Source organism: Phyllostomus hastatus, unplaced genomic scaffold (assembly GCF_019186645.2).
Source record: "Phyllostomus hastatus isolate PE091 unplaced genomic scaffold, TTU_PhHast_1.1 phas_scaffold_200, whole genome shotgun sequence".
Classification (NCBI taxonomy): domain Eukaryota; kingdom Metazoa; phylum Chordata; class Mammalia; order Chiroptera; family Phyllostomidae; genus Phyllostomus; species Phyllostomus hastatus.
In genome coordinates this window covers 11314140-11338495 of record NW_025334016.1, presented here as the reverse complement: position 1 = coordinate 11338495, position 24356 = coordinate 11314140, and the positions used below count along the sequence as shown (strand labels likewise).

General features: G+C 37.7%; 1 protein-coding gene across 10 annotated transcripts in view; it reads right to left on the bottom strand.

Annotated features, from left to right (window-relative positions):
• Positions 1-24356, bottom strand: part of JADE3 (jade family PHD finger 3) — a 137901-nt gene that overhangs the window by 45159 nt on the left and 68386 nt on the right. For 7 of the 10 annotated variants that reach the window (XM_045860621.1, XM_045860624.1, XM_045860620.1 and 4 more), the window contains 2 exons: positions 6948-7004; positions 6085-6164 (listed from right to left, as the gene is read on the bottom strand). The exons of 2 other annotated variants lie outside the window; for them this stretch is intronic. In XM_045860621.1, the coding sequence (XP_045716577.1) occupies positions 6085-6164; positions 6948-6993 (126 nt within the window). In that variant the 5' untranslated portion in view covers positions 6994-7004. Of the gene's footprint in view, positions 1-6084; positions 6165-6947; positions 7005-23795; positions 23820-24356 lie in introns of those variants that run through there. One more of the 10 variants, XM_045860626.1, reaches the window with a different exon arrangement.

Genomic DNA, 24356 nt, shown 5'->3' with positions numbered 1-24356 from the left:
ATGAAATATACAGGGTGGGGAAAAGTAAATTTACAGCTGCTCATATGGAAAATAATATAACAATTCATAAATAATAATACAAGAACAAACTCTGTGTTTTGCATACTCACAACTGTAAACCTACTTTTGTCACACCCTATATTTACCAGACTGGTCTCATGAATTTGCTTCTGATAAAAAAAGACATTTTTTTTAGGTTTATAAAATAAATATAGACAAATAAAATAGCTATAGCATATCCTGGGTAGAGATGTGAGTTTTATATACATACACACACATACACACATATTTGTGTATTATTTTCATAAAGAAACTAGAAAAGGATAAACTTTAAACTTTTTTTAAAAAAACAGGTAATTTTGGGGAGAAGGAAAATAGGGAAGAGAGAGAGAAACAAAAGCTGATCTCTCTGAATGTATTTTGTTCCACTGTTTGATGTGTAAACTAGGCAGATGTTTTAATATAGCTAAAGATGAAATTAAAAATCTTTATTAAAGAATGAAAAATAGGTCCGGGACAGACTACCTTGATTTGTCTAATGGTTTCACCAAGTAATAGTTTGGGGCAAGTTATCTAAATTCTCTGTTTATTCATCTATAAAATGGGGATAATGATCACAATGACCTCAGAGGGGTTGTTGTTAAGGATTAAATGTGTGAATTTATGTAAAGGGCTTAGCATGGTACTGGGCTCCTGGTAAGTGCTAAATAAATTCTAACTGCAGTTAACTTTATCATCATCATAGTCTCAGCTTTACAATTAAAAGCAGAAAAAAATGTTTAGCTGAGTTCTCCTGTCTAGTCCATAAAGTAAATGTTGATGGAGTAAAGAAGATGTGAGTTTATGGCTCACTAACATGTGTGTGGCTTGGCTCCCAAAGACAGGGTTTCCAAGTGAGAGCTCCATCAAGAACTTTAACTAACATTTTACAGGCCATGAAGTAATGCAGAAACTTCACAAAATAAAACATGGCCATTTTTTACTAAATTAAAGATTATGAATGATGGATCTGGATATTGACACTGACCTAGGTAATGAAGTTGAGAAGTTTTACATACTCTCAATTGTGTGCCTATTTTATATGCACTGGTAGTTTCCCCAAAAGTTCCTGAAACAAAAAGACTTTATACTTTTACCAGAGATCTGCTCATTTATGGTCAAAGAGGGGATTCACAGGCTAACATACAGCCCAGAAGCTATGCCAAGTCCAACAGTGCATGCACATCTTGGCCTCTCAGATGCTTACAGAAACAAAGGAGGCCTCACTATGAATTCAATTAGAATATCAATGCTTAACCTGTTAGAGCCACAAAATGAAAATGGCCTTCATGGACAGCTCTGGCTTTTACTGTTCTCATTAACATCTTTCTCTCTCAGTGGGCAGTTTCTTAAAGCATAGCTAGTCTGAACATTTCTGTGACATTTTTAAGAGGAAAAGCCAAACATTTACTTCCTGTATGACACAAAGGGGAACACTGTCTGGTTCATGTGAATGAAGCAGAAAGAGATCGCTCAGTTTTGATTCATAGTCACTTAAATCTGAAACTATACCTAACTCACCACAAACAGATGTGTCATCCCCAAAGCACAAAAAAAAAAAACAGCTGCAAACACGGTATCTATATTTAACTAAAGAGAGTTAACTGTAAGTGGTTTTCTTAGAATTATACAATCCTAAGGCAAGATGAGATTTTCAGGTTATCTAGAAGAATCATCTACTTAGAGCAGAGAGAACCTAGAAAAGAATAGAAGCTTGTTCTTGTATGATAAAAAAGGTACCCAGTATTGTCAAGACATTGTGTCACACCTTGATTTCTCCAATGAAGTAAAGCTTATATAATTTCTAAGTTTAAAACTTTAAAAATCATGCAAATATTTTTCATGGAAATAATTTTCAAATAGTTTAAAAATAATTCTTAAGTTTCTTATAAAAATAAATGGGACATTTTTTATGGCTATACGCTGCCATTAACTGGAACATCAACTGCTATGAAGCAATGTACTTTGGGGCTGCTTAGGTAGGTTTGATTATTCCTCTTACCCCATACCAAATAGAGGTGTATGCAGCCTGGTAATGGAGAAGCAGCAGCAATTGAGTCTGACTTGAAGATCTGGGCAGTTTTCACACAATAGATGATACATGAGGCTTGCTTTGCAAGTTTTTCTCCTATCCTTCAATGTCCCTTTTTGCGCAATAAGTGTGCATTTGCAAGCTTAGTGCTTTTTATCTACTGTGGGCCAGAAAACAAAAATAATCAAGCTTGTTAGAAATGCAGATAAAAATGATGTAAACAGGCTCTATCTGAGGGTATTACAGTGTTCTCTGCTGAGTTAAGATATATTGAGCTTTCACTCTGTTGGTATGAAAGTCTTGGGCAAAATAAATGAGACTCCAGGCCTACAGATGATATATGCATTCAATCCTTTAAGATAGGTTGGTGTGTTTTATAGACCACTCAGATCCTGGCTTCTGAGAAAGAATGAGAGACTTTTTAATAAATTCAAATTGCTCATCTAGCACTATGTGATTTTTAAAGGGCAAATGGCTTTTTAAAAACATCTTTAAGAGCATGGGCCTTTCTAAGAATCAGATGAAGTCCACTGGTTTAAAAAAATACAGATAAAAATGTATCCTTAAAAGTCTGCATACAATTTCCAGAAGTTCCTGAACCTTACACGGGATTCACAGACCCCTAGGAAACTCTTCTCTAGAAGATAAATCAGGGGGAGGCATGTAGGGGAATCTCACACAGAGCACTAAACATCAAAGACAATATGTATCTATTAGTGCAGCCAATTAAGGCCCAGCAAAAAATGATCATTTATATTGCATTTCAGTGACTAACTCCCAGTAAAATGGTAAGGTTTCATTTTGGACCTGTAGAGGGTCAGAAAGAAGAAACTCCCATCCTTACAAGAAGAAAAAGGCAGGACAGGCAGCAAATTAACAATTTTTTCATGAACCCTTTAGAGAAATGAGTCATAGGTCAAATGGCCAACCCAAAGAGAGACAGGCATGCCTGCAGGGAGACATAGGACAGGAGCATTTGCTTACCTGGGGCAGAAGCCACAGTAGAAACATTAAACTAGAAATTTTGATGACTTGCTGGGGCCAAGTGGGAACTACTATGAGAGTATGAAGTTCCTGAGGGCTGTACTCATAGGGGGTCCCCACCTTCTTGTAAGCTTCTTCTCTAGCCATCCAACTCAGCTCTCATAGAGAAGATGGAGAAAACCTGGAGAAAAGACCCCCCAGTGGTGCTGTCTGGGCCCCTGGTGTTCAATGTTCTTCCTCCTTTACTGAACAAAAGGCTTCATCTTCAGGGGAAGGATATCAAATGAGTGCACTGGCATAATTTTGTTAGTGCTAGGGGAAAGGAAGAGTACCCAGTTTCAGCCTCCCTGTGTTATCTAAGGGGGAAAAAGACTTAATCTACAGGAAGAAGAACTTCAAGGACATAGACTGAGGACACCAGAAAATATCTGCTGCAGGTAGACAGGGGAAAATGGGGCAGGAGCAAAAAAGCCCTACCCTCTTCCCCATCCCCTCCTCCTGACTCAGGACCACTATGCCATCCACAGACTAAGACATAATCAGAATATTAGAGAATACTGTCCTTCCTCCATGCCCTACACCACCACAATGCTAAAGCCTCCAGTGATATAGTAAGAGTGGTTTGCAGCCAGAAGAGCTGCAAAAGACAATCTTTCTGAGGACAAGCACAAAGGGAAGACTAAGCCAAGGTCACTAGAAGAATTCAAAGTCCCTGGTACCCACAGCAATAACAAATTTAAAACACCCTCATATACTGCTGGTGGGAGTGTAAACTGATGAGGCCTTCTTGGAAAAAAATCTGGCATTCCCTCAAATGGTTAAATAAAGTTACCATATCCCATACCCAGGTGTAGGTCTACTCGAGATGACTGAAAACATGACCACGTAAAATTTTGTACATAAATGTTCATAGCTGTTGCTATGAATTCAAAGCAGCATTATTTATAATACTATAAAAATGGAGGTAACCCAATTGTTCATAACTAATGAATGGATAAACAAAATGTGATATTTCCATACAATGGAATATTATTCAGTCATAAAAGATGAGGTATTGATAAGTGCTAAAACATGAATGAATCTTGAAAATGTTATGCTAAGTGAAAGAAGCCAGACACAAAAGGCTGTATATTGTGATTCCATTAATATGAATATCTAGAATAGGCAAATCCATAGAGACAGAAATTAGATTAGTGGTTGGCAGGGGCTGGGAGTAGGAGGACTGGGGAATAATGGCTAAGTGGGTAAGGGGATTTCTTTCTGGGGTGATGAAAAGGTTCTACATTTAGATTGTGGTAATGGTTATTCAACTCTGAATATACTAAAACCCACTGAATGATATACTTTAAATGGATAAATTATACGGTATGGGAATTGTATTTCAAAAAAGATGTTTAAAATGTTTTACTTAAAAAGAGTGATTGTTGTAGTGTCAGTGGATATCACCTGAGAGGCCTTGACATCCACTTCCACTCAGTAACAACAAGGTATCCCTCCTGTTCAATGCAGTACCAGCAGGGACTGGATAGAGAGTCTAGGCTGTCACTATAGCCCAGGGCTGTCAAACTCATTTCCACCAGGGGCCACATCAGGCTCGTGGTTGCCTTCAAGGAGTCAAATGTAGAGCTCCTTGCTCCTAGTTAAGGAGTAGTTACATTTATACAGTCCTAAAATTACATTTGGCCCTTTGAAGGCAACTGCAAGGCTGATGTGGCCCCTGGTGAAAATGAGTTTGACATCCCTGCTATAGCCCATCTTTAATGTGGCATCCCTTACCGCCAACACTCCCCCTGCTATCAGGGAGGTAACAAAGTGAGTATTTCCACTGCAACAAGTAGTAAGGAAGGTAATAAGTAACCTCTCTCCCTTCCCAGGGAGATAACAAAACTATCTTCCTGGAGAGGCAACAGAACTAGGACAGAAAACCTAAGAATTCTGCAACTGGTGGTAAAGAGTCAGTGCCCCTCTTCTCCACTGGCCTGGTTATTACAGAGGCCTGATAAAACAGATTTAAATAAGACTTAGTGTCTGATAACATAATACCAAAAAATGTCTAGGATACAACAGAAAATTACTTATCATACTAAGAACTGGGAATGAGAAGAGACAATAGACACTAACACCAAGATAACACAGATGTTAGAATTATCTGGCAAGGATTTTAAAGCACCCATCATAAAAATGTTTCAACAAGAAATTACGAACACTATTTTTGAAATGAGTAAATTGAAAGTTTCAGCAAAGATATAGAGGGTATAAAGAATAATGAAATGAAAAACTTGAAATGGAATAATATAATAGCTGAAATAAACTCAGGGGGTAGGCTCAATAAGAGAATGGAGTTAACAGAATAATAAATAAGGGAACAAGAAAAATTCCCCAATCTGATCAACGAAAGGACACACACACACACACACACACCACTGAACAGTCTGAGGGACCTGTGGGAAAATAACAAAAGAGCTAACATTCATGAAATTTAAGTCCTAAGAAAAGGAGGAGAAAGAAGATGGAGCTGAAAAAATAGTTGAAGAAATAATGGCCAGCCTCACGAGGAGTGACACATTCTTCTTGGGCTGTCAGTGCTCTGAAGGCTAGGAAGACCCATCATGCCCAGATCTCCTAACCTGATCCTTCCTTCCCTTTTCCATCCACAACTTCCTCATCTACCCCTTCCTGCACTGCCTCCCATGTACCAACTTAGCTTTTAACGATCATAGGCCAGATATTTGGGTCCTCCCCAATTCCCCAAGTCTGGCTCCCTTGGACTTTTTGGCTAAGGAGAGGCTTTATAATCTAAAGCCAGGCATTTAAGAATAATCACCAAAATGAAATCAGTGTGAAGATTACTGTTTTCCCAAAGGGAAAAGAAAATGGAATCTCCCTTGAAAAACAAAACAAAAACTCATCAGAAAGCCTATGCATTGGCACACAGAGTTACTCCTTGCATCTCCAAGATCTGAATATTGTAGGTATGTAGGCAGAAGGCCTATTTTTTAAAGTCTAAAAATTAGAATATCTGATCTCACCTCAGCAGATTTCTTGTGTTCATTTGGAATTTTTGACTTGTTCCTATACATTGAGCCACAAGTAAGAGAAGTGGAAGGACCTGCAAAAGATAATTAGAAAAAAATACTGAGACTTATTAACCTGCTATTATAACTAAATGTCATATAACTAAATGCCATCTAAGAGAATACGAAAGATATGGAGAAGAACACAGTGATCTCATACACAACACTGAAGAAAGTTAAGTTACAACCAAGAAAGCCTCATAATGGAGTTTAAAAACATTTATAGGTGGATTTTTAGTGTGCAAAAGCTTCAACAAAGCTAATGCTGAGGGCATCTGATTTGATGTAATCATACCTCATAACATTTTGGAATAATGTGATTCATGTACCATCTGGAGGAAAAGTATCTGCAAAAGCAACGGAAAAACTAAAAATGTTCAACAAGTAATCTGTATACATCCTTTAGCACTTCCCCAAATGCTGTTGTTAATAAGACTGTTGCCTTTTACAAATGGCGACTCATCCAGTGAAACATTAAGTACCTGAGCTACAATTAGAATTGTAGGGCTTACAGTTTATGCTCATATACTTTAACTCCTTTCTAGAAAAGCACTGTTAAATCATTATTAGATTTGGCATATGTTGTTTAGATAAGTGAAAAACAACTGCTATATGCCATATAAAACCAATTCTCCCACCTAACTTATTAGTTTCTAATGAAATTTAAATAAGAAAAAATGGCACCCCAAGCTTTCTTTCCTGAAAACATTATTTTTAACCATGGAAGGAAGCATGAAATAGCTTGTTATCAAGTCAAAGAAGAAATCCTCAAGGAGTATGGATACAGAGGTTACCAGCTGTTGGCTGGATCTACTCACTCTCATCTGAACTGTCACTGCTGCTGAGAGTTCTATGGCGTTTCATTGTGGAGCATCCTGGGAAAGAGAACAACACTGAATGAAACAGTCATCTCTCTCTTTCTCTCTCTCTCTCTCTCTCTCTCTCTCTCTCTCTCTCTCTCTCACACACACACACACACACACACACCCATTCCAGAGGATAGTCAATACTTTCCTGCAGATCCCAAGAAGCAACAGCAAGCCAATCACACAAATCAAATGATTTCTGTCAAGAATATTCTCAAATGATCTAGAGTGATAGGAAAAAACTACCACCAAATTCTCCAATACAGTTTGTCATAGACAGGGTAAGGCTACATATTAGCCTTAGGAGGAAGTCCACACAGGAGAGGATGAATAGTACAGGAATGGCTAGAGCTTCAGATGTGGCCACATGACCAATGTCCACCCAAACAAAGAGGGCAGCCACGGGGACCTCATCAGCCAGAGAGGAGCAGGAAAGGAAAAAGCAGTAGCAAAGACAGTGCTGTCAAGGGCCAAGGTTGAAAGGCATGAGACATGGTTGACTGAAGAAAGAACAAGTGAGGCATGTCCCACCTTGAAGAGCACAACCACACTGCTTTTCTACCTGCATTTCTCACTTTATCTCTGTCTCCATCCCCAGAACAACTAGCCAAATTTAAAATTACATCTATATATACACCGCAAGGGATGTTATAGAAAGCTCCTATATTGTCAAAATACGTTAACACTTTTGACTAAAACTTCAAATGGTTCAAGTGTCCTTCCTTGTGTTTGTGTAGCCAATGACTGATGAAAAAAAAAAAAAGGCCCCACCTTTCTGGGAACACTCCAGCACGAGAGTGAAGGAAAAAAGGAAGACAGATACCTCAACTCACAAAGGAAGTGCTCAAAGTATAAGCTAGAAAAGACAGTGGTACAGTCAGTAACTGACATTCTGTTATGTGCCACAGTATACAAAATGCTACTATAAACAATCATGATTCCACAGGGGATAAAGGTCATGGCTACTGCCTTCAAGCCACTCATTATCTACTAAAGAGATAGAATTCCAAGTACAAGGCCACTGTGAGCAATTAGGAGTAACAGAAACAGAAATGCATCTTAAAAAGCTAATAGAGTTCCATTCCTGCCATGATAATGTGAAGAGCTATATGGACCCACTCCCCAGTGAATTTGTTGAAAATTATTTTAAAAAGAAATAAAAACTACTCATTTAAAATCTCTGAGAATGGTCTGACGGGCTTATAACATACAAAGAAGCATTTATTAAAGGAACTCTACTAAAACTCAGTAAACAAAGTAAGAGTCTATAGTAGCTAGGCCTAGATTCACTCCCTGTATCCCCTTCCCAGCACAAATGTCAGCTCCCAGCTGCAAGGCTTTCCCCCTGAGAGGGTCAGGAAACAGCATTTCTCATCCTGTCCACAGCTACCTGTTGCTGAGGCTAAGTTCCAGAAAAGTGTGGCTGAGAAGTGGGGGCTCCCTCCTTCTACCCAGCGGCCCCCACTCCTGGGATAGAGGCTATGCCTTGGGTGTGGTGCTACTAAGAACACTGAGGCTCCAAATACCCTGGCCCCAGCACTTAGAATGGGAGTTCTACAACAGCAGAGGTAAACCTAGGAGAGATGGAGACTCTACTCAGAGAGAAGTACATCAATGTCCCCATCCCCTGTACTAAAGCTGTGGCTCAGAGATTTAGCCTAGTGGGATAAGTAAGTTATAGAAGACTCCAAATCTTTCCTCAGTGGAAATGATTCCATTTGCAACACAGTGTGGAAAAGTTATTCATGCCTAGGCTGGCTCACATGCTAAAGAGAATCAGGGAAACAGATAGCTGGGAGAAATCATTCTGGGTTCAGAAATCTCAAATACCAATCTTAGGTACTATCCCTTCAAAGGAGCCCTAATGTGATAGGATCAGTCTGTGGAGTGATTTATGCCCCTAGGACATTATTAAAAACAACAGAGCAATCAGCCAGCAATTTGTGGAAACTTGACAAAACCACTATCATCCCAGGGTGACTGTGGGCATACCAAAGGCTGAACCCCTAAGAAGCAACATCAAGACTTCACACTGCAGGGCAAATGCAGGGAGTAAATAGACTTCAATAAAATAATCCAGACAGTCACTATGTTAAAGAAGGAAATAACAATAAAGAGCCTGAGGTGGAGATGCCTATACCCAGAGTTACTGCATTATATTACCTAAAATGTCCAGTTTCCAACAAAAAATATGAGATATGCAAATAGGGAAGTATGACCTATATGCTACCCAAAAAGCAAGTGACAGAAACTGCTTATAAGAACAACCAGATGTCAGATTTAATGGGCAAAGATTTCAAGTTAGCCATGTAAATATGTTACAGAACTAAAGAAAACCATGGTTAAAGAGGCAAAGGAGACCCTAGCCAAGTAGTTCAGTTGCCTAGAGTGCCATCCCTATACGCCAAGGTTGTGGGTTTGATCCCTGGTCAGGGCATATACAAGAAATCAACCAATGAATGCATAAAAAAATGGAATAAGCAACTGATATCTTTCTCTCTCAAAAAAAAAAAAAAGGAAAGGGAGGTAAGAATATCCATAAAGAGAAAATATTAAAAAGAACCAAATGGTAATTCTGGCATTGAAAAGTACAATAACTAAAATAAAAACTTTACTAAAGGGGTTCAACAGTAGATTTGACCCGGCAGAAGAAAGAATTAGTGAACTTGAAATAGATCAATATAAATTATGGAAGCAAAAAAACAGAGAGGGAAAAGATGAAGAAAGATAAACAAAGCTTCACAGAAATGTGGAACACCATTAAGTGCTCCAACATATATGTAATGGGAGCACCAGAAGGAAAGGAGAAAAAAAAAAGCAGGAAAAAATGGCTGAAGGATTCCCAAATTCACTGAAAAACATTAATTTTCACATCCAGGAAGATTGACAAACTCCAAGTAGTTTATAGTACGACCACCACCTGCAAAGAGATCCACAGATACATTATGGTAAAATTGCTGAAAGCCAGACAAGGAGAAAATCTTGAAAGAAGCAAGGGAAAAATGACTCCTTATTTAAAATGGAACCCCAATAAGATTAATAGCTATCTTCTCATTAGAAACAACGTAAGTCAGGAGGCAATAAGATATTCAAAGTGCCCTGTAGTAATGTTTGCACATAGTGAATATATTAAGAAACATGGACTTGTATGCTTTCAAAGGGTAAAATGTATGGCATGTACATTATATCACAATAAAGCTATTTAAAAAACTTACAGGAGACTTCTGACCAAGATGGAGGCATAGGTAGATACACTGTGCCTCCTTGCACAACCAAAAGGACGACAAGAAAATTTAAAAACAAAAAACAACCAGAACTGCCAGAAAATCGAACTGTATGGAAGCCCAACAACCAAGGAGTTAAAGAGAAAACATTCATCCAGACTGGAAGAGGGGCAGAGACCAGCCGCCCCAGCAGAGAGGACTCACAGCAATGCAGCAGCTGGAGGACCAGTGATGGCTGGTAGACCAGGAGACCCCACATTTGGGTGCAGATAAACTGGGAGGAACAAATGGGGAGTGAGACAGACTGCACAAATAGGGTTCTTGAGCAGAAAAATATAGCCTCAAAATATCAGACTGAAAAAACCTTTGGGGGTTATGGAAGCAGGATAAATTCCCAGCCTTACAGGAGAGTTCAATGGAGAGACCCACAGGGACCTAGTATGTACACAACGCCCCCCCCGCCGGGGAATCAGCACCAAAAGGGCCCAATTTGCTTGTGGGTAGTGGAGTGACTGAAAGCCAGCAGAGAGCCAAGCAAATGGCATTATTCCCTCTCGGACCCCTTCCTGATAGAGCCACAATGCAGCAACTTGGGTTGTTCCACCCTGGGGAACACCTAAGGTTCCATCCCTTCCTATGTAACAGGCATGCTGAGACAAAAAAAAAAAAGGCTGAAATGAAAGAAGAGATCAAAGCTCCAGAAAAAATACAACTAAGCAATGAAGAGATAGTCAAACTATCACATGGAGAGTTCAAAAAACTGGTAATCAGGATACTCACAGAAATGATTGAATATGGCCACAAGACAGAGGAAAAAGTGAAGGCTATTATGCAAAGTGAAATAAAGGAAAATGTACAGGGAACCAAGAGTGAAGGGAAGGAAACTGGGATTCAAATCAATGGTTTGGAACAGAAGGAAGAAATAAACAGTCAACCAGAACAGAATGAAAAAACAAGAATTCAAAAAATGAGGAAAGGCTTAGGAACCTCCAAGAAACTTTAAACGTTCCAACATCCCAATCATAGGGGTGCCAGAAGGAGAAGATAAAGAACAAGAAATTGAAAACGTATTTGAAAACATAATGAAGGAGAACTTCCCCAATCTGGTAAAGGAAATAGACTTCCAGGAAGTTCAGGAAGCTCAGAGTCCCAAAGAAGTTGGACCCAAGAAAGCACACACCAAGGCACATCATAATTACATTAGCTAAGATTAAAGAGGAGAGAATCTTAAAAGTAGTAAGAGAAAAGGAGACAGTTATCTACAAAGGAGTTCCCTTAAGACTATCAGCTGATTTCTCAAAAGAAACCCTACAAGCAAGAAGGGGCTGGCAAGAAGTATTAGAAGTCATGAAAGGGAAGGACCTACATCCAAGATGACTCTATCCAGCAAAGCTTTCATTTAGAATGGAGGGCAGATAAAGTGCTTCCCAGATAAGGCCAAGTTAAAGGAGTTCAACATCACCAAGTCCTTATTATATGAAATGTTAAAGGGACTTATCTAAGAAAAAGATGATGATAAAAAATATGAACAATAAAATGACAACAAACTCATCACAACTATCAACAATAGAATCTAAAAACAAAAACAAAAGCAAACTAAGCAAACAACCAGAACAGGAACAGAATCACAGAAATGGAAATCACATGGAGGGTTATCAGTGAGGAGGGGGAGGAGGGAGAATGGGGGAAAATGTACAGGTAATACGAAGCATAAATGGTAGGTACAAAAAAGACAGGGGGAGGTTAAGAACAAAGAACTTATATGTTGACCCATGGATATGAACTAAGGGTGGGGGAATGTTGGTGGGAATGGGGTGCTTGGCAGAGGGGAATAAAGGGGGGAAATGGGACATCTGTAATAGCATAATCAATAAAATATATCTAAAAAACTAACAGGGTTAGCACAAGTATCAAAAATATTAATCAAAGGTCTATTTGTCCTACTGTTGAAGTCAATCAAATATCGGGGTAGTAAAGGGGTTAAATATATGGTGACAGAAGGAGATTTGACACTGGGTAGTAAACATAGAATACAATAAACAGAACTGTACACTTGAAACCAATATAATTTTATTAACCATTGTTGCCCAGATAAATTTAATAAAAAAGGACTGAAACAGGAAAAACTGAGATATAATTGACGTATGACACTGTATTAGTTTCAGGTATACAACATAATAATTCAGTACTTGTATATATTGCAAAATGAAGTATATTTCTTTAAATAAAAATGTTAACCTCCCATCATATAAATTTTTGGGGCTACATTTGGCTCCCTGGTGCAAAACTTAAGACATTCACATTTCTGAAATGCAAACAAAAGAACAATAACAAAAGATTTCTTATCAAAAAGTATGTGTAATTTATTTTTTATTTTTTAAAGATTTTATTTATTTATTTTTAGAGAGGGGAAGGGAGGGAGAAAGACAGGGAGAGAAACATCAAGGTGAGAGAGAAACACTGATCAGTTGCCACTTGCATGCTTCCAACTGGGGACCTGGTCTGCAAAAATAAAAATAATATGTATTTCCTAATTATTTCCTGTTGAATGCACAAATCTACATAGAGTAGAATTGTGTCTGGTATTATTTGAATATTTCATATATGTAAACTTTCCAGTCACATGGTGTGCCCAAATATCTAAAATCCTATTATCAATGGGAACTTTTCTAAAATATCTATTTATTAGTATTGGTGTGGTAACAAATTACCACAAACTCAGGGGCTTAAAATCAAACAAATTTATTATGTTACATTTCAGTGGGTCAGAATTCTGATATAGGTATTACTGGGCTAAATCTAAGAAGAGGATTCATTTCCTTACCTGTCCATTTTGTAGAGGCTACTCACATTCCTTGGATCCTGACCATCATCCTCAACCTTCAAAGGTGGTAACACTGCATCTGTCTGACCCTGCTTCTATCATCACATCTCATTATCTGATCCTTCTGCTTCCCTTCTACAACTTTTAAGGACCCTTGTGATTACATCATACTCACCTGGATAATCCAGGATAATGTCCCTATTTTAGATAAGATCGGGTGCATACAAGGTGGGTGGCTGTAGACTCTATTTTAAAGTCAGCTGATTAGAAACCCTAATTCTCCTTTGCCATGTAATCTAACATATTCACAGGTTCCAGATACTAGGGTATAGACCTATTTGGAGGCCCATTATTCTCTCTGCCACAACATAGTATATTTTTGAATTATTAAAAGTGAATATACTCCTACACAAATATGCCCAACAGATTTTTGACAATGGTAGAAAAGTACTTCAATGGAGGAAAGATATCCTTTTCAGCAAATGGTACTGGAGCAATAGTAAAAAAAAAAAAATGAACTTCAACCCAAGTTTCATACCTTATAAGAAAGTTAACACAAAATGGATCATGGACTTAAATGTAAGCCTGTAATACTGTTAAAAAACAAAGGAAAAATCTTCAGGATCTATGTCTAAGCAAAGATTTCTTAAACTTGATACAAAAAGCATGATCTGTCAGAGAAAAAATCACCATCAAAATGAAAACATGCTCTGCAAAAGGTTCTGTTAAGAAGATTTTTTTTTTTGTAGTGAAGGCCAGGGTGGGGTGGCTGGATGGAAAAGAGTAAAGGAGGGGGATGGGGACAAAAGGATGGTACAATATTCACAAATCAATAAATGTAATACATCACGTGAACAAAAGGAAAGACAAAAATCACATGATCATATCAATACATGTGGAAAAACATTTGATAAGGTACAACACCCATTTATGATAAAAACACTCAGCAAAGTGGGAACAGAGGCAGCATTCCTCAACATAATAAAGGCCATATACAAAAGACCTACAGACAACATCATACTCAAAGGGTAAAAACTAAAAGCTTCCCCACTAAGATCAGGAATAAGACAAGGATGCCCACTTTCACCATTCCTATTCAACATAGTATTGGAAGTCCTAGCCACAGCAATCAGACAAGAAAAAGAAATAAAAGGCACCCAAACTGAAAAGGTGGAAGCAAAACTGTCATTGTTTGCAGATGACATGATATTGTACATAGAAAATCCTATAGACTCCACCAAAAAACTACTCAACCTAATAAGTGAATTTGGCAAAACAGTGGGATACAAAGTCAATATTCAGACATCGAAGGCATTTTTGTACACCAAAAATGAAGTATCAGAAACAGAAATCAGGAAAAAAAATCCCACATGATATAGCAACAAGAATAATAAATTACCTAGGAATAAAGCTAACCAAGAGGTAAAAGACCTGTACTCAGAAAACTACACACCAGTGAAGAAAGAAATTAAGGAAGACAAACAAATGGAAGCATTTGTTCATGGACTGGAAGAATTAACATCATCAAAACGTCCATACTACCCAAAGCAATTTATAGATTCAACGCAATTCCTATTAAAGTACCAATGACATGTTTCACAGATAGAGGACAAACATTTCAAAAATGTATATGGAACTGTAAACAACCCCGAATAGCTGCAGAAATTTTGAGAAAGAAGAACAAAGTAGGATGGATCACAATACCTGATATCAAATTGTATTACAAGGCCACTGTAATCAAAACAGCCTGCTACTGGCATAAGAACAGACATAGAGACCAATGGAACAGATTAGAGAGCCCAGAAATAAACCCAAGTCTCTATGGTCAATTTAATATTTGACAAAGGGGGCAGAAACATAAAATGGAATAAAAATAGCCTCCTCAACAAATGGTGTTGGGAGATCTGGACAGGTACATGTAAAAAAATGAAACTTGATCACCAACTTACACCATACACAAAAATAAATTCAAGGTGGATAAAAGACTTAAATGTAAATTGTGACACCATAAATGTCCTAGAGGAAAATGTAGGCAAGAAAATCTCAGATATTTCACACCCCAATATTTTCACCAATATGTTCCCTACAACAAGGGACATGAAGGAATAAACAAATGGGATCTAATCAAAATAAAAAGCTTTTGCATGGATAAAGAAAACAGCAATAAAATGAAAAGAGAACCAACTGTATGGGAAAACATATTTGCCAATGATACCTCAGACAAGGGTTTGATCTCCAAAATACATAAAGAACTCACACAACTCCACTCCAGGAAGACAAACAACCCAATTAAAACATGGGCAAAAGAGCTGAACAGACAATTCACCAAGGAGGACATACACAGGGCCCAGAGATATTTGAAAAGATGCTCAGCATCGCTAGCCATCAGAGAGATGTAAGTTAAAACCACAATGAGATACCACTTCACACCAGTGTGAATGGCTATCATAAACAAATCAACACACAACATGTGTTAGAGAGGATGTAGAGAAAAGGCTCTAGTGCACTGTTGGTAGGAATGCAGACTGGTGCAGTCACTGTGGAAAACAATATGAAATTTCCTCAGAAAACTAAAAATGGATCTGCCTTTTGACCTGACAATTCCACTGCTGGAATTATATTCTAAGAATACTGAAACACCAATCCAAAAGAACCTATATACCCCAATGTTCATGGCAGTACAATTTACAATAGCCAAGTGCTAGAAGCAACCTAAGCACCCATCAGTAAATGAATGGGTCAAAAAACTATGGTAGATTTACACGATGGAATACTATGCAGCAGAAGGAAAGAAGGAGCTCCTACCCTTTACAACAGCATAGATGGAACTGGAGAACATCATGCTAAGTGAAATAAGCCAGGCAGTGAAAGACAAATACCATATGATCTTACCTTCAAGTGGAACCTAATCAACAAAACAAGCAAGCAAGCAAAATATAACCAGAGACATTGAAATTAAGAACAATTTGACAGCAACCAGAGGGGAGGTGGGAGGGGAATAATGGGAGGAAAGGGGGAAGAGTTTTCAGGAACATCTATAAAGGACACATGGACAAAACCAAGGTGGGGTGGGATCAGGGGAGGGAGGTGGGGATGGCTGGGATGGGGGGAAGGGGTGGGGAGAAAATGCAGACAACTGTACTTGAACAACAATAAAAATAAATAAATACCATACTTAAGAGGAAAAAAGGAGGAGGATAGGGTACATCTGTAATAGTGTCAATAATAGAATATTTTTAAAAAGTTTCAAGAAATCCTACAGAATGAGACAAAATACAGGTTGGGCAAAAGTAGGGTTACAATAGTGAGTACACAGAACGGTTTATTCTCACATTATTTATTAATTATTGTATTTACATATTAACAAGTATAAACCTGTTTTGCCCCACCCTGCATTTACAAATCACATATACAGCAACAGATATGTATCCAGAACATGTAAAGAACTACAAAACTCAACAGTAAGGAAGCAGATGATTCAATTAAAAGTAGGAAAAAGACTTGAACAGATGTTTCATCAAAAAGCAATACCAAGGCTAATAAGTACATGAAAAAAATGTTTGATATCATTTGCCATTGGGAAAATGCAAAATAAAGCCATAATGCCTGAAATAATAGTGAAAATTCAATGATGGAGATGTGAAGAAACTATATCACTCATACATAGCTGGTGGAAATATAAAATGGTATAGCTATTGTAGAAAACTATTTGGCTATTTCTTTAAAAATTAAACATGCAACTACAATTGTACTCCTGGGCATTTATCCCAATGAAATGAAAATTTATGTTCATACAAAAACGTATATATAAATGTTTATAGCAGCTTTATTCATAATAGCCAAAAACTGAAAACACCACAAAAGCCTTTCAACAGGTGAATGGCTAAACCATCTGTGGTATATCTATACCATGGACTACTTCTCAGCAATAAAAAGGAACAAAGTACTGATATATATTACAACATGCAAAACAAATATAAAACACATAAAAAACTTAGCAAAAATATGCTTAGTGAAAGAAGTCATAAACACAAGATCACTTTTTTATGATTCCATTTATATGCAATGTCCAGAGTAGGCATATCTATAGAGACAGAAAGTAGATTAGTGGTTGCCTATGGTTGGGAGTAGCAATACAAACAGACTGCAAATGGGCACAAAACTTCTTTTGGGGTGATAAATGTCCTATAATTGGATAGTAGTGATGGGTGCAAAGCCCTGTAAATATACTTAAACCCACTAAATTGTTGTGCAGAATGAATTTTATATTATTGTAAATTATACCTCAACAAAGCTTAAAAACTTTTTAAATTATTGTAACATTTTACCAATGAGTAATTTTATAGCAAAGTTTAAGAAGAGCAGCAACAGAAAAATTCTGTGCCTACTGAATATAACCTCCATATGAATAACATACTGGGATCAAAGGCAGCAAATGCCACAGAGGAAATACTTTTATCCTCTAAAAACTCTCAGTTTAGAAAGTGAACTGAGTATGGACCCTCTCTCCTCAATTCTCTGAAAAGTTTCAGGAGACCCTGCCCTGGACAGTGTGGCTCAGTTGGTTAGAGCATGGTCTTGTAACCCAAAGGTTGAGGGTTTGATTCCCATTTAGGGCACATCCCTAGGTTGCAGGTTCATTCCCTGGTCCAGGTGCGTATGATCCTGGGTGAGAGTGTGCATGATCCCTGGTCCGGGTGTGTATGGGAGGCAACCAATTGATGTTTCTCTCTCCATCCCCCTCTCTCTAAAAAAAGTGATGGAAAAAAGAGTCCCCAGGTGAGGATAAAAAAAAAAGAGTTATAGGAGACCCAAGACTCCTGGTGAATATGTAGGTACTCCTTCTTATCTGAAGTTCTGGTCTTATGAACTGTGGCTAAAAGTACCTCCATTTTCTATATATTGTATTTTCATCTTTAGTGTAGATTTTGAAGAATCTGTGAAATTTGGTGTTTTTAAAACTATTATAGTAACAATAATTTTTTATTATACAGGGCAACAAGAAATATTGTATTATCATCAATAAAGAGCTTAGGAAACACATATAATACCAGTAATACCAGCCCTGGAAAATAAGCAACTGGGTTGCTAATGATTTTTAGGAAAGAAAACAAAGCAAGGAAATTTCTCACTTTGGGCTGTTACAGTCCATTGATCTGTCTATTTCTGTGACAGCACTGCTGTTTTATTTACTGTAGGAAAATGACAAAGAACAGTAAATACCAGCAGAATGATTGTATGATGGTAAATCTTCAGACTGTCTTTATTATTTCTGATCACTACAACAGTCCTATAAATGTCAGCATCACCAGCCATTTTACAGATGAGGAAATTGGGGCTCAGAAATGTTTCAGTGGCACACTTAGAGCCACATAGTACACCAGAGGGCAGAGCTGGCAGGTATATCAGGAATGGGCACTCCAAGTTGACCTTGAGCCCTGAGGCAGACTGGAGGGATGACAGCAGGAATGTTGCCTCTTCTAAGCCCAGCTTCCCCTGCATGACCTTCCAGGAACACATTATTCCAGCTCCAATCTGTCATGCTTCATCAGCTGCTACTCCCCTGCTTCCTGCACATGGTCTGCCCTATGTGATTCCATGAATACATCATCTTGTTTTATACTTGCTGGCCTTGGCACAGAGCTCTTCCCCGTGTATGGTTCCCTCCCTGTTTATTCTGGACAGTATTTCTGCCCAACCTGGTCCTACTAATTTGTGGGGTCTCCTCAGTGAAGCTCCTAGATACCCCTCTTACACATTCATTTACTCTTTTGCTTTCTACCGAAGTCTGTCCATGTAAAAAGCACCTGACTTTCACTGTAAATATTCTTGACGTGGTCAGCCATGTCACTAGACCACAAACTTCTTGAAAGCAGGGACTATGTCACATTCATCTCTTACCTCCAGGTCTTAGCACAGTGTCCCGCATAGAGTAAGTGACAAAAAGAGTAATAGATGCAGTGGTGCCCCACCTAAGTCTCATTTATCTGGGTTGCACACCCATCTCCCAGCTACTACCTGTTGGATGCTAATGGCTCACAGCTCTCCCTATCCCTAAGAGCTGGAGTCCTGCCAGGGAGATTATATACTCTCCCTGCCTCCTTCCCAGGGGCAGCCAGAAGCCAGTAATTGTTCTACACCTCCCACCCAAACCAAACAGGCTAAGGTTAAACTCTCCTAAGACCATATCCTTACTTTAGCTCCTTCCTCTTCCCTACCCTCTTGTACTCACTTCCTTATAGGTTTCTCCAGAGAGCACTTCCTCAATATATCATGTACCTTCAAATACTGCCTTAAGTTCTCCTACTAGGCACCCTTACTTAACACAATATGTGAATCTTCAGTAAGTGGTACACTTTAAAAAGTACTTTAGAATAAAATTTTTAAGTAAAATCATAAATAAGTACAGTGTAAACTTGGAGTAACTTCATGATGTGCCTTGATGCCTTACATCTGGATATACAATATTATTCAACTGTTTATTTTCTAGTTCTCTATTCAGGGTATAGACTTTATAAAGGTGTTGTTTTCTTCCTTACCTCCTACAATGAGTACTTCTTTGTTTTGGCAGAAATGAAATGTGTATCAGCCCTCACCTTGCTCTCTTGGGAACAGTAATTTGATGGCAGTTTTCATATCTTATTCCTACTATAATCTCAACCAAAATGATTAACAGCAGGCTGATTAATTTTAACAGTGACTGTAAGCCAGGCAAAATACAAATGTATAAATTGAGTACCTTCTCTGGCTGAAACTCTCATTTAAAGGAGTCCTGTCTGGAAGTCAACCTAATGAGATTATTTGGAAGTGCAATCTAAATCTGTGCTTTGGTGGCTACTTGACTCTCCATTAGTATTCCCACAGAAGACAAGGCAGGCAAGGAAAAGTGATTAATTCCAACATGGCCCTTTCCTTTCCTTCTATATGCACATGAGACATACTTCTGAAATGCATGGTCAGTGCAAGAGCCCCTATTCACTGTTCTCTATGGGGCCATGCAGAAGCTTACAAATAATTTAAGGCTCTATTTTAAACACATTTATATCGTTTGGCCCAAGAATTTTACTTCCAACATTCATCTCTGAAAATAAATCCAAAACTTAGAAAATGATTTAGTAATAAAAATGTCCATTAGAACTCCATAATAAAAATAATAAATGAAACCTAGCTATCAAACAAAAGAGGATTAAAGTATATATTAATATTATAGTATTTCATTCAATCATTTAAATGTGGTATACAGGGAAACATTTATGTCAAAATGTTAAGTGGAAAAACAGTATAAAAACTGACTTTATAGTGTGATTACATCTATGAAATAAAATATATAGAAAATTGATGAAGGCCATAAATCAATTTATTAACATCAGTCACATTACTAACATTGAAGTGATAGATGTATGGGTGATGAAAACATTCTCCAATTTTTTCCATCCTCCACATTTTTACAGTATACATACAGGGCATTTACAATTAGAAAAAAGACTTCTTAAAGTTTTGAGGTATCTGTCCCCCTTAGTACCCACAAATAATGCAGTTGACCCCAAAATGTGAAACTGTAAGAGTAGCTGTCACTGTCATTCAAGATGGGCATTCACGAGAGCTGAAAAAAAAATCCAGAGAAGTGCAATACAATCAATTGGATAGAGAAGACTTCATATTTATATGGATAGTCCAAAAAAGCACAAAATTTGCAGTTAGAAAAAGACAAAAATCTAAAACAGTGGTTCTCAACTAAAGGCAACCCCAGGAGACATGTGGCACCATCTGGAGTCATTTTTCGTTCTTATGACTGGAAAGGGGCCTGTTACTGGCACCTAAGGGGTAGAGGCCAGGGAGGCTGATAAACATCCTACAAGGCACAAGACAGTCTCTACTACACATAGACTTATGTGGCCCAAAATGTTATTACTGCCAAGGTTGAGAAATCTTGTTCTAAAAGAATGAAGCAGAAACTGATAAGAATCAAGAGTACAGAAATGACTAACTTGAGTTTAGTCATCCAATCAGTGTTAAAGTAACAAAAGAGCACTTCCTGAAACCTAAAGGCAATTTTATCAAAAAGAAAGCAGGACTTTGAGCAATGCCTAGGGACCTTAGCGAACTCATCAGCTTAAGAAGTGGAACAGAATGAAAATGTAAACAGGTTTTTTAAGGACTAAGATAAAATCAGGGAGGATAAATCCATGAAGGTATTTGGAAGTAATCCTTAAGTAAGTTAGTATCTTAAAGTCCAGCTCCCTTAGGCTTTCAGGAAAATATCTTTCAGAGCCATTGAGACAGATGTTGTCAGACCAGAGATAAAAGCCACTTCTTATATCCTTAAAGGTCAATTCTCACCATATGGACAAAAAAAACCCCAAAAAACCAACCCCACAAAACTCCCAGAAATCATGAATACTATATAAAAGTTTCTTTAACTAATACCTCTGCTTTGGGGTGAACAATACTAACCCTTTCCACACTGAGACCATTTCAGCCCACTGCCTATGCTTTAATTCAGAATTCACCCTTCAATCTATCACTGTTTTAATATTATAGAAACAAAACTTCCCTTCAAGCCTGTTGGCCTTGGATATCTTTCATCGCTACCATATTTCAGTAGCTCAGTGACTAAAGTCATAAATATTTACCTAGAGACTGAGTAAATAAAAAATAATCAGAAGAAAAAGAAAATATCATATACATTTTACTGCCTTTCTTCACTCCCAACCAATATTTGTTTTTAAAAAAGAAGAGATACCAGAAGTTGGAGTAGATACACTTTTCTGTACTTTCTAAAAGAATACCTTCACCTCAGTCATTTTAAAGTTTGTTTTTTAAAATCAAAACACATTATATGAGTCATCAGCTCCCTGTGACAAAATGAGTATGGAGGTCAACTCTTCTCTAAAAGCCCTTAAGGAGCATTTAAGAAAAAAGAAGAAAAGAAGAATTTACTTAGATAGGTTCCTGCCACTCAGACAAGTATTTCTATGTCAACCACAGTTATGCCTGTTGCCAGGAAGTAGGTTTATCCCCTTTAATATACAGACGTATTAACAAATTATTTGGGAATTTCAAACCCTTTGAGGAGAAATTACCTTATATGAGAAGACCAGGCTGGGAAGTGAATTTAAATCAGGGTTTGGTAAACTTTTTCTGTAGAAGACCAGATAGCAAATATTTTTGTCTTTGAGAACCATACAGTCTTTGTTGCAATGATTCAAATCTGCTGTTGTAGCATGAAAACAGCCATAAATAGTGCATAAACAAATGAATTAGCATGGCCTTGTTCCAATAAAACTTTATTAAAATGAAATTTGAATTTTATGTAATTTTTACATGTCAAAAAATATTACTCTTCATTTACCATTTAAAAATGTAAAACCAGCCCTGGCTGGCATAGCTCAGTGGATTGAGCGCGGGCTGGAAACCAAAGTGTCCCAGGTTTGATTCCCAGCCAGGGTACATGCCTGGGTTGCAGGCCATAACCCCCAGCAACCACACATTGAAGTTTCTCTCTCTCTCTCTCTCTATCTCTCTATCTCTCTCTCCCTTCCCTCTCTAAAAAAAAAAATAAGTAAATAAAATCTTAAAAAAAATAAAAATGTAAAACCATTCTTAGTTTGAAGGCCATAAACAAACAGGTGGTAGGTTAGATTTGGTTCACAGGACATAGCTTGTAAACCTCTGGTCTAAATGGTAAGAAACCTTTTTTACAATGAAAAAAGAAGAGCATACAAATGAATTACCACTCTCCTAACACCACCCCTTCCTTTTCCAGTCTCCGGGCCCACTGTTTGGCTCATACAGACCCCACTATAAGGTTTCAGTCTGGGTAGCCTATTCAAGATGTTATCTTGACAGATTTTAGCCCCTTCTAAACTAAAATCTGTTCTATGCCTTTTAAGGAAAAAGACCCCAGTTCCAATAACTTTTTAAAAATTAGCAGTACATAACTGAAATAAGTCAGTCAGAGAAACACAAGTGCCATATGATTTAACTTACATGTGGAATCTAAAGAACAAAATAAATGAACAAAATTCAGACTCATAGACATAGAGAGCAGACTGGGGGTTGCCAGAGGGGAGAAGGATTGGGAGACTGGCTGAAAGAGGTGAAGGTATTAATAAGTACTGATTGGTAGTTACAGAATAGTCACTGGGATGTAAAAGTACAGTCTAGGTATATAGTCAATAATATTGTAATAACTATGTATGGTGCTAGGTGTGTACTGAAAATATCAGGGGGAACACTTTGTGAAATGTACATCTGAAACCAATACAAAGCAATATTAAAAGGAAACTGTAATTGAAAAACAAAAAAAATAAAATACACATATTCAAACTAAAAAAGCATAAAAATTGGCAGTACGTATTCTTTTTAGTTCATGTATGTATAGTCAACAATTTCAACTATCCAGATATATAAATAGGCTTGGTGTGTTAAGAATAAAAAGAGACATGTACAAAACATAAAGGCTTTTTAAGATAAAATGCCATTTGCAAATAAGACCTCTTAAGAAGAAAGTAAATCAACAGGAATAGTTTTTACTATAAAACATATAATTCTTTCTACAATAGAAACAAATTTATCTGCTGCTATGAGTTGCTTCCACAGTGAAATACTTACTCACATGTCTACATGATTTAAAATGATCATCAGTTTATTAGGAGAAAAAAATAACCTTCACCCCCAGTTTTAGGAACAATAACAGGCATGTAAGCCTGACATATAAGGTCAAACAAACAGAAACAATCCCAAACTTACTGAGCAAGTTCAAATCCACTGCACACCAACTGTTAATACTGTGCTAACAAAGAGAGAGCAGGCACTGCACTAGCCACCAGAACTGAGAAATCAAGTCCTCCCTTTGGCTCCCTCCCACAGAGCCAGGGTCACAGGGCCAGGTGTACTAGACACGTTGTCTCTATGGCTTGGGTGATCACAGCCTAAAACTGGTAACCAATGATGTGTTGCAAACCAATAGAGGGGAGTTTCAGAGTTAATTCCAAAATCAATCAAGGTGGTGTGGATGTAAAGTGGAGGGGGATTGCTGTTAAAAGCTCACCTCTAGTCAGAGCAATGTCTATGGCAAACGAACAGTCAGGCATGAAAGCTAACATACAAAGGGAAATAATACTGACTTTGAGGACAACAAAAAGAGAGAAAATGAAATAGCTACAAATTTTCATAGGGAAAAATGAGGAGGGCTAGGCCACTACAGGTTAAACCCTCAAAAATGTACCTAGCTACTCCAGCAGAGAATGGTGGTTCTCAATCACTATTACACATTGGAATCATCTAGAAACTTGTGAAAATCCCAACACC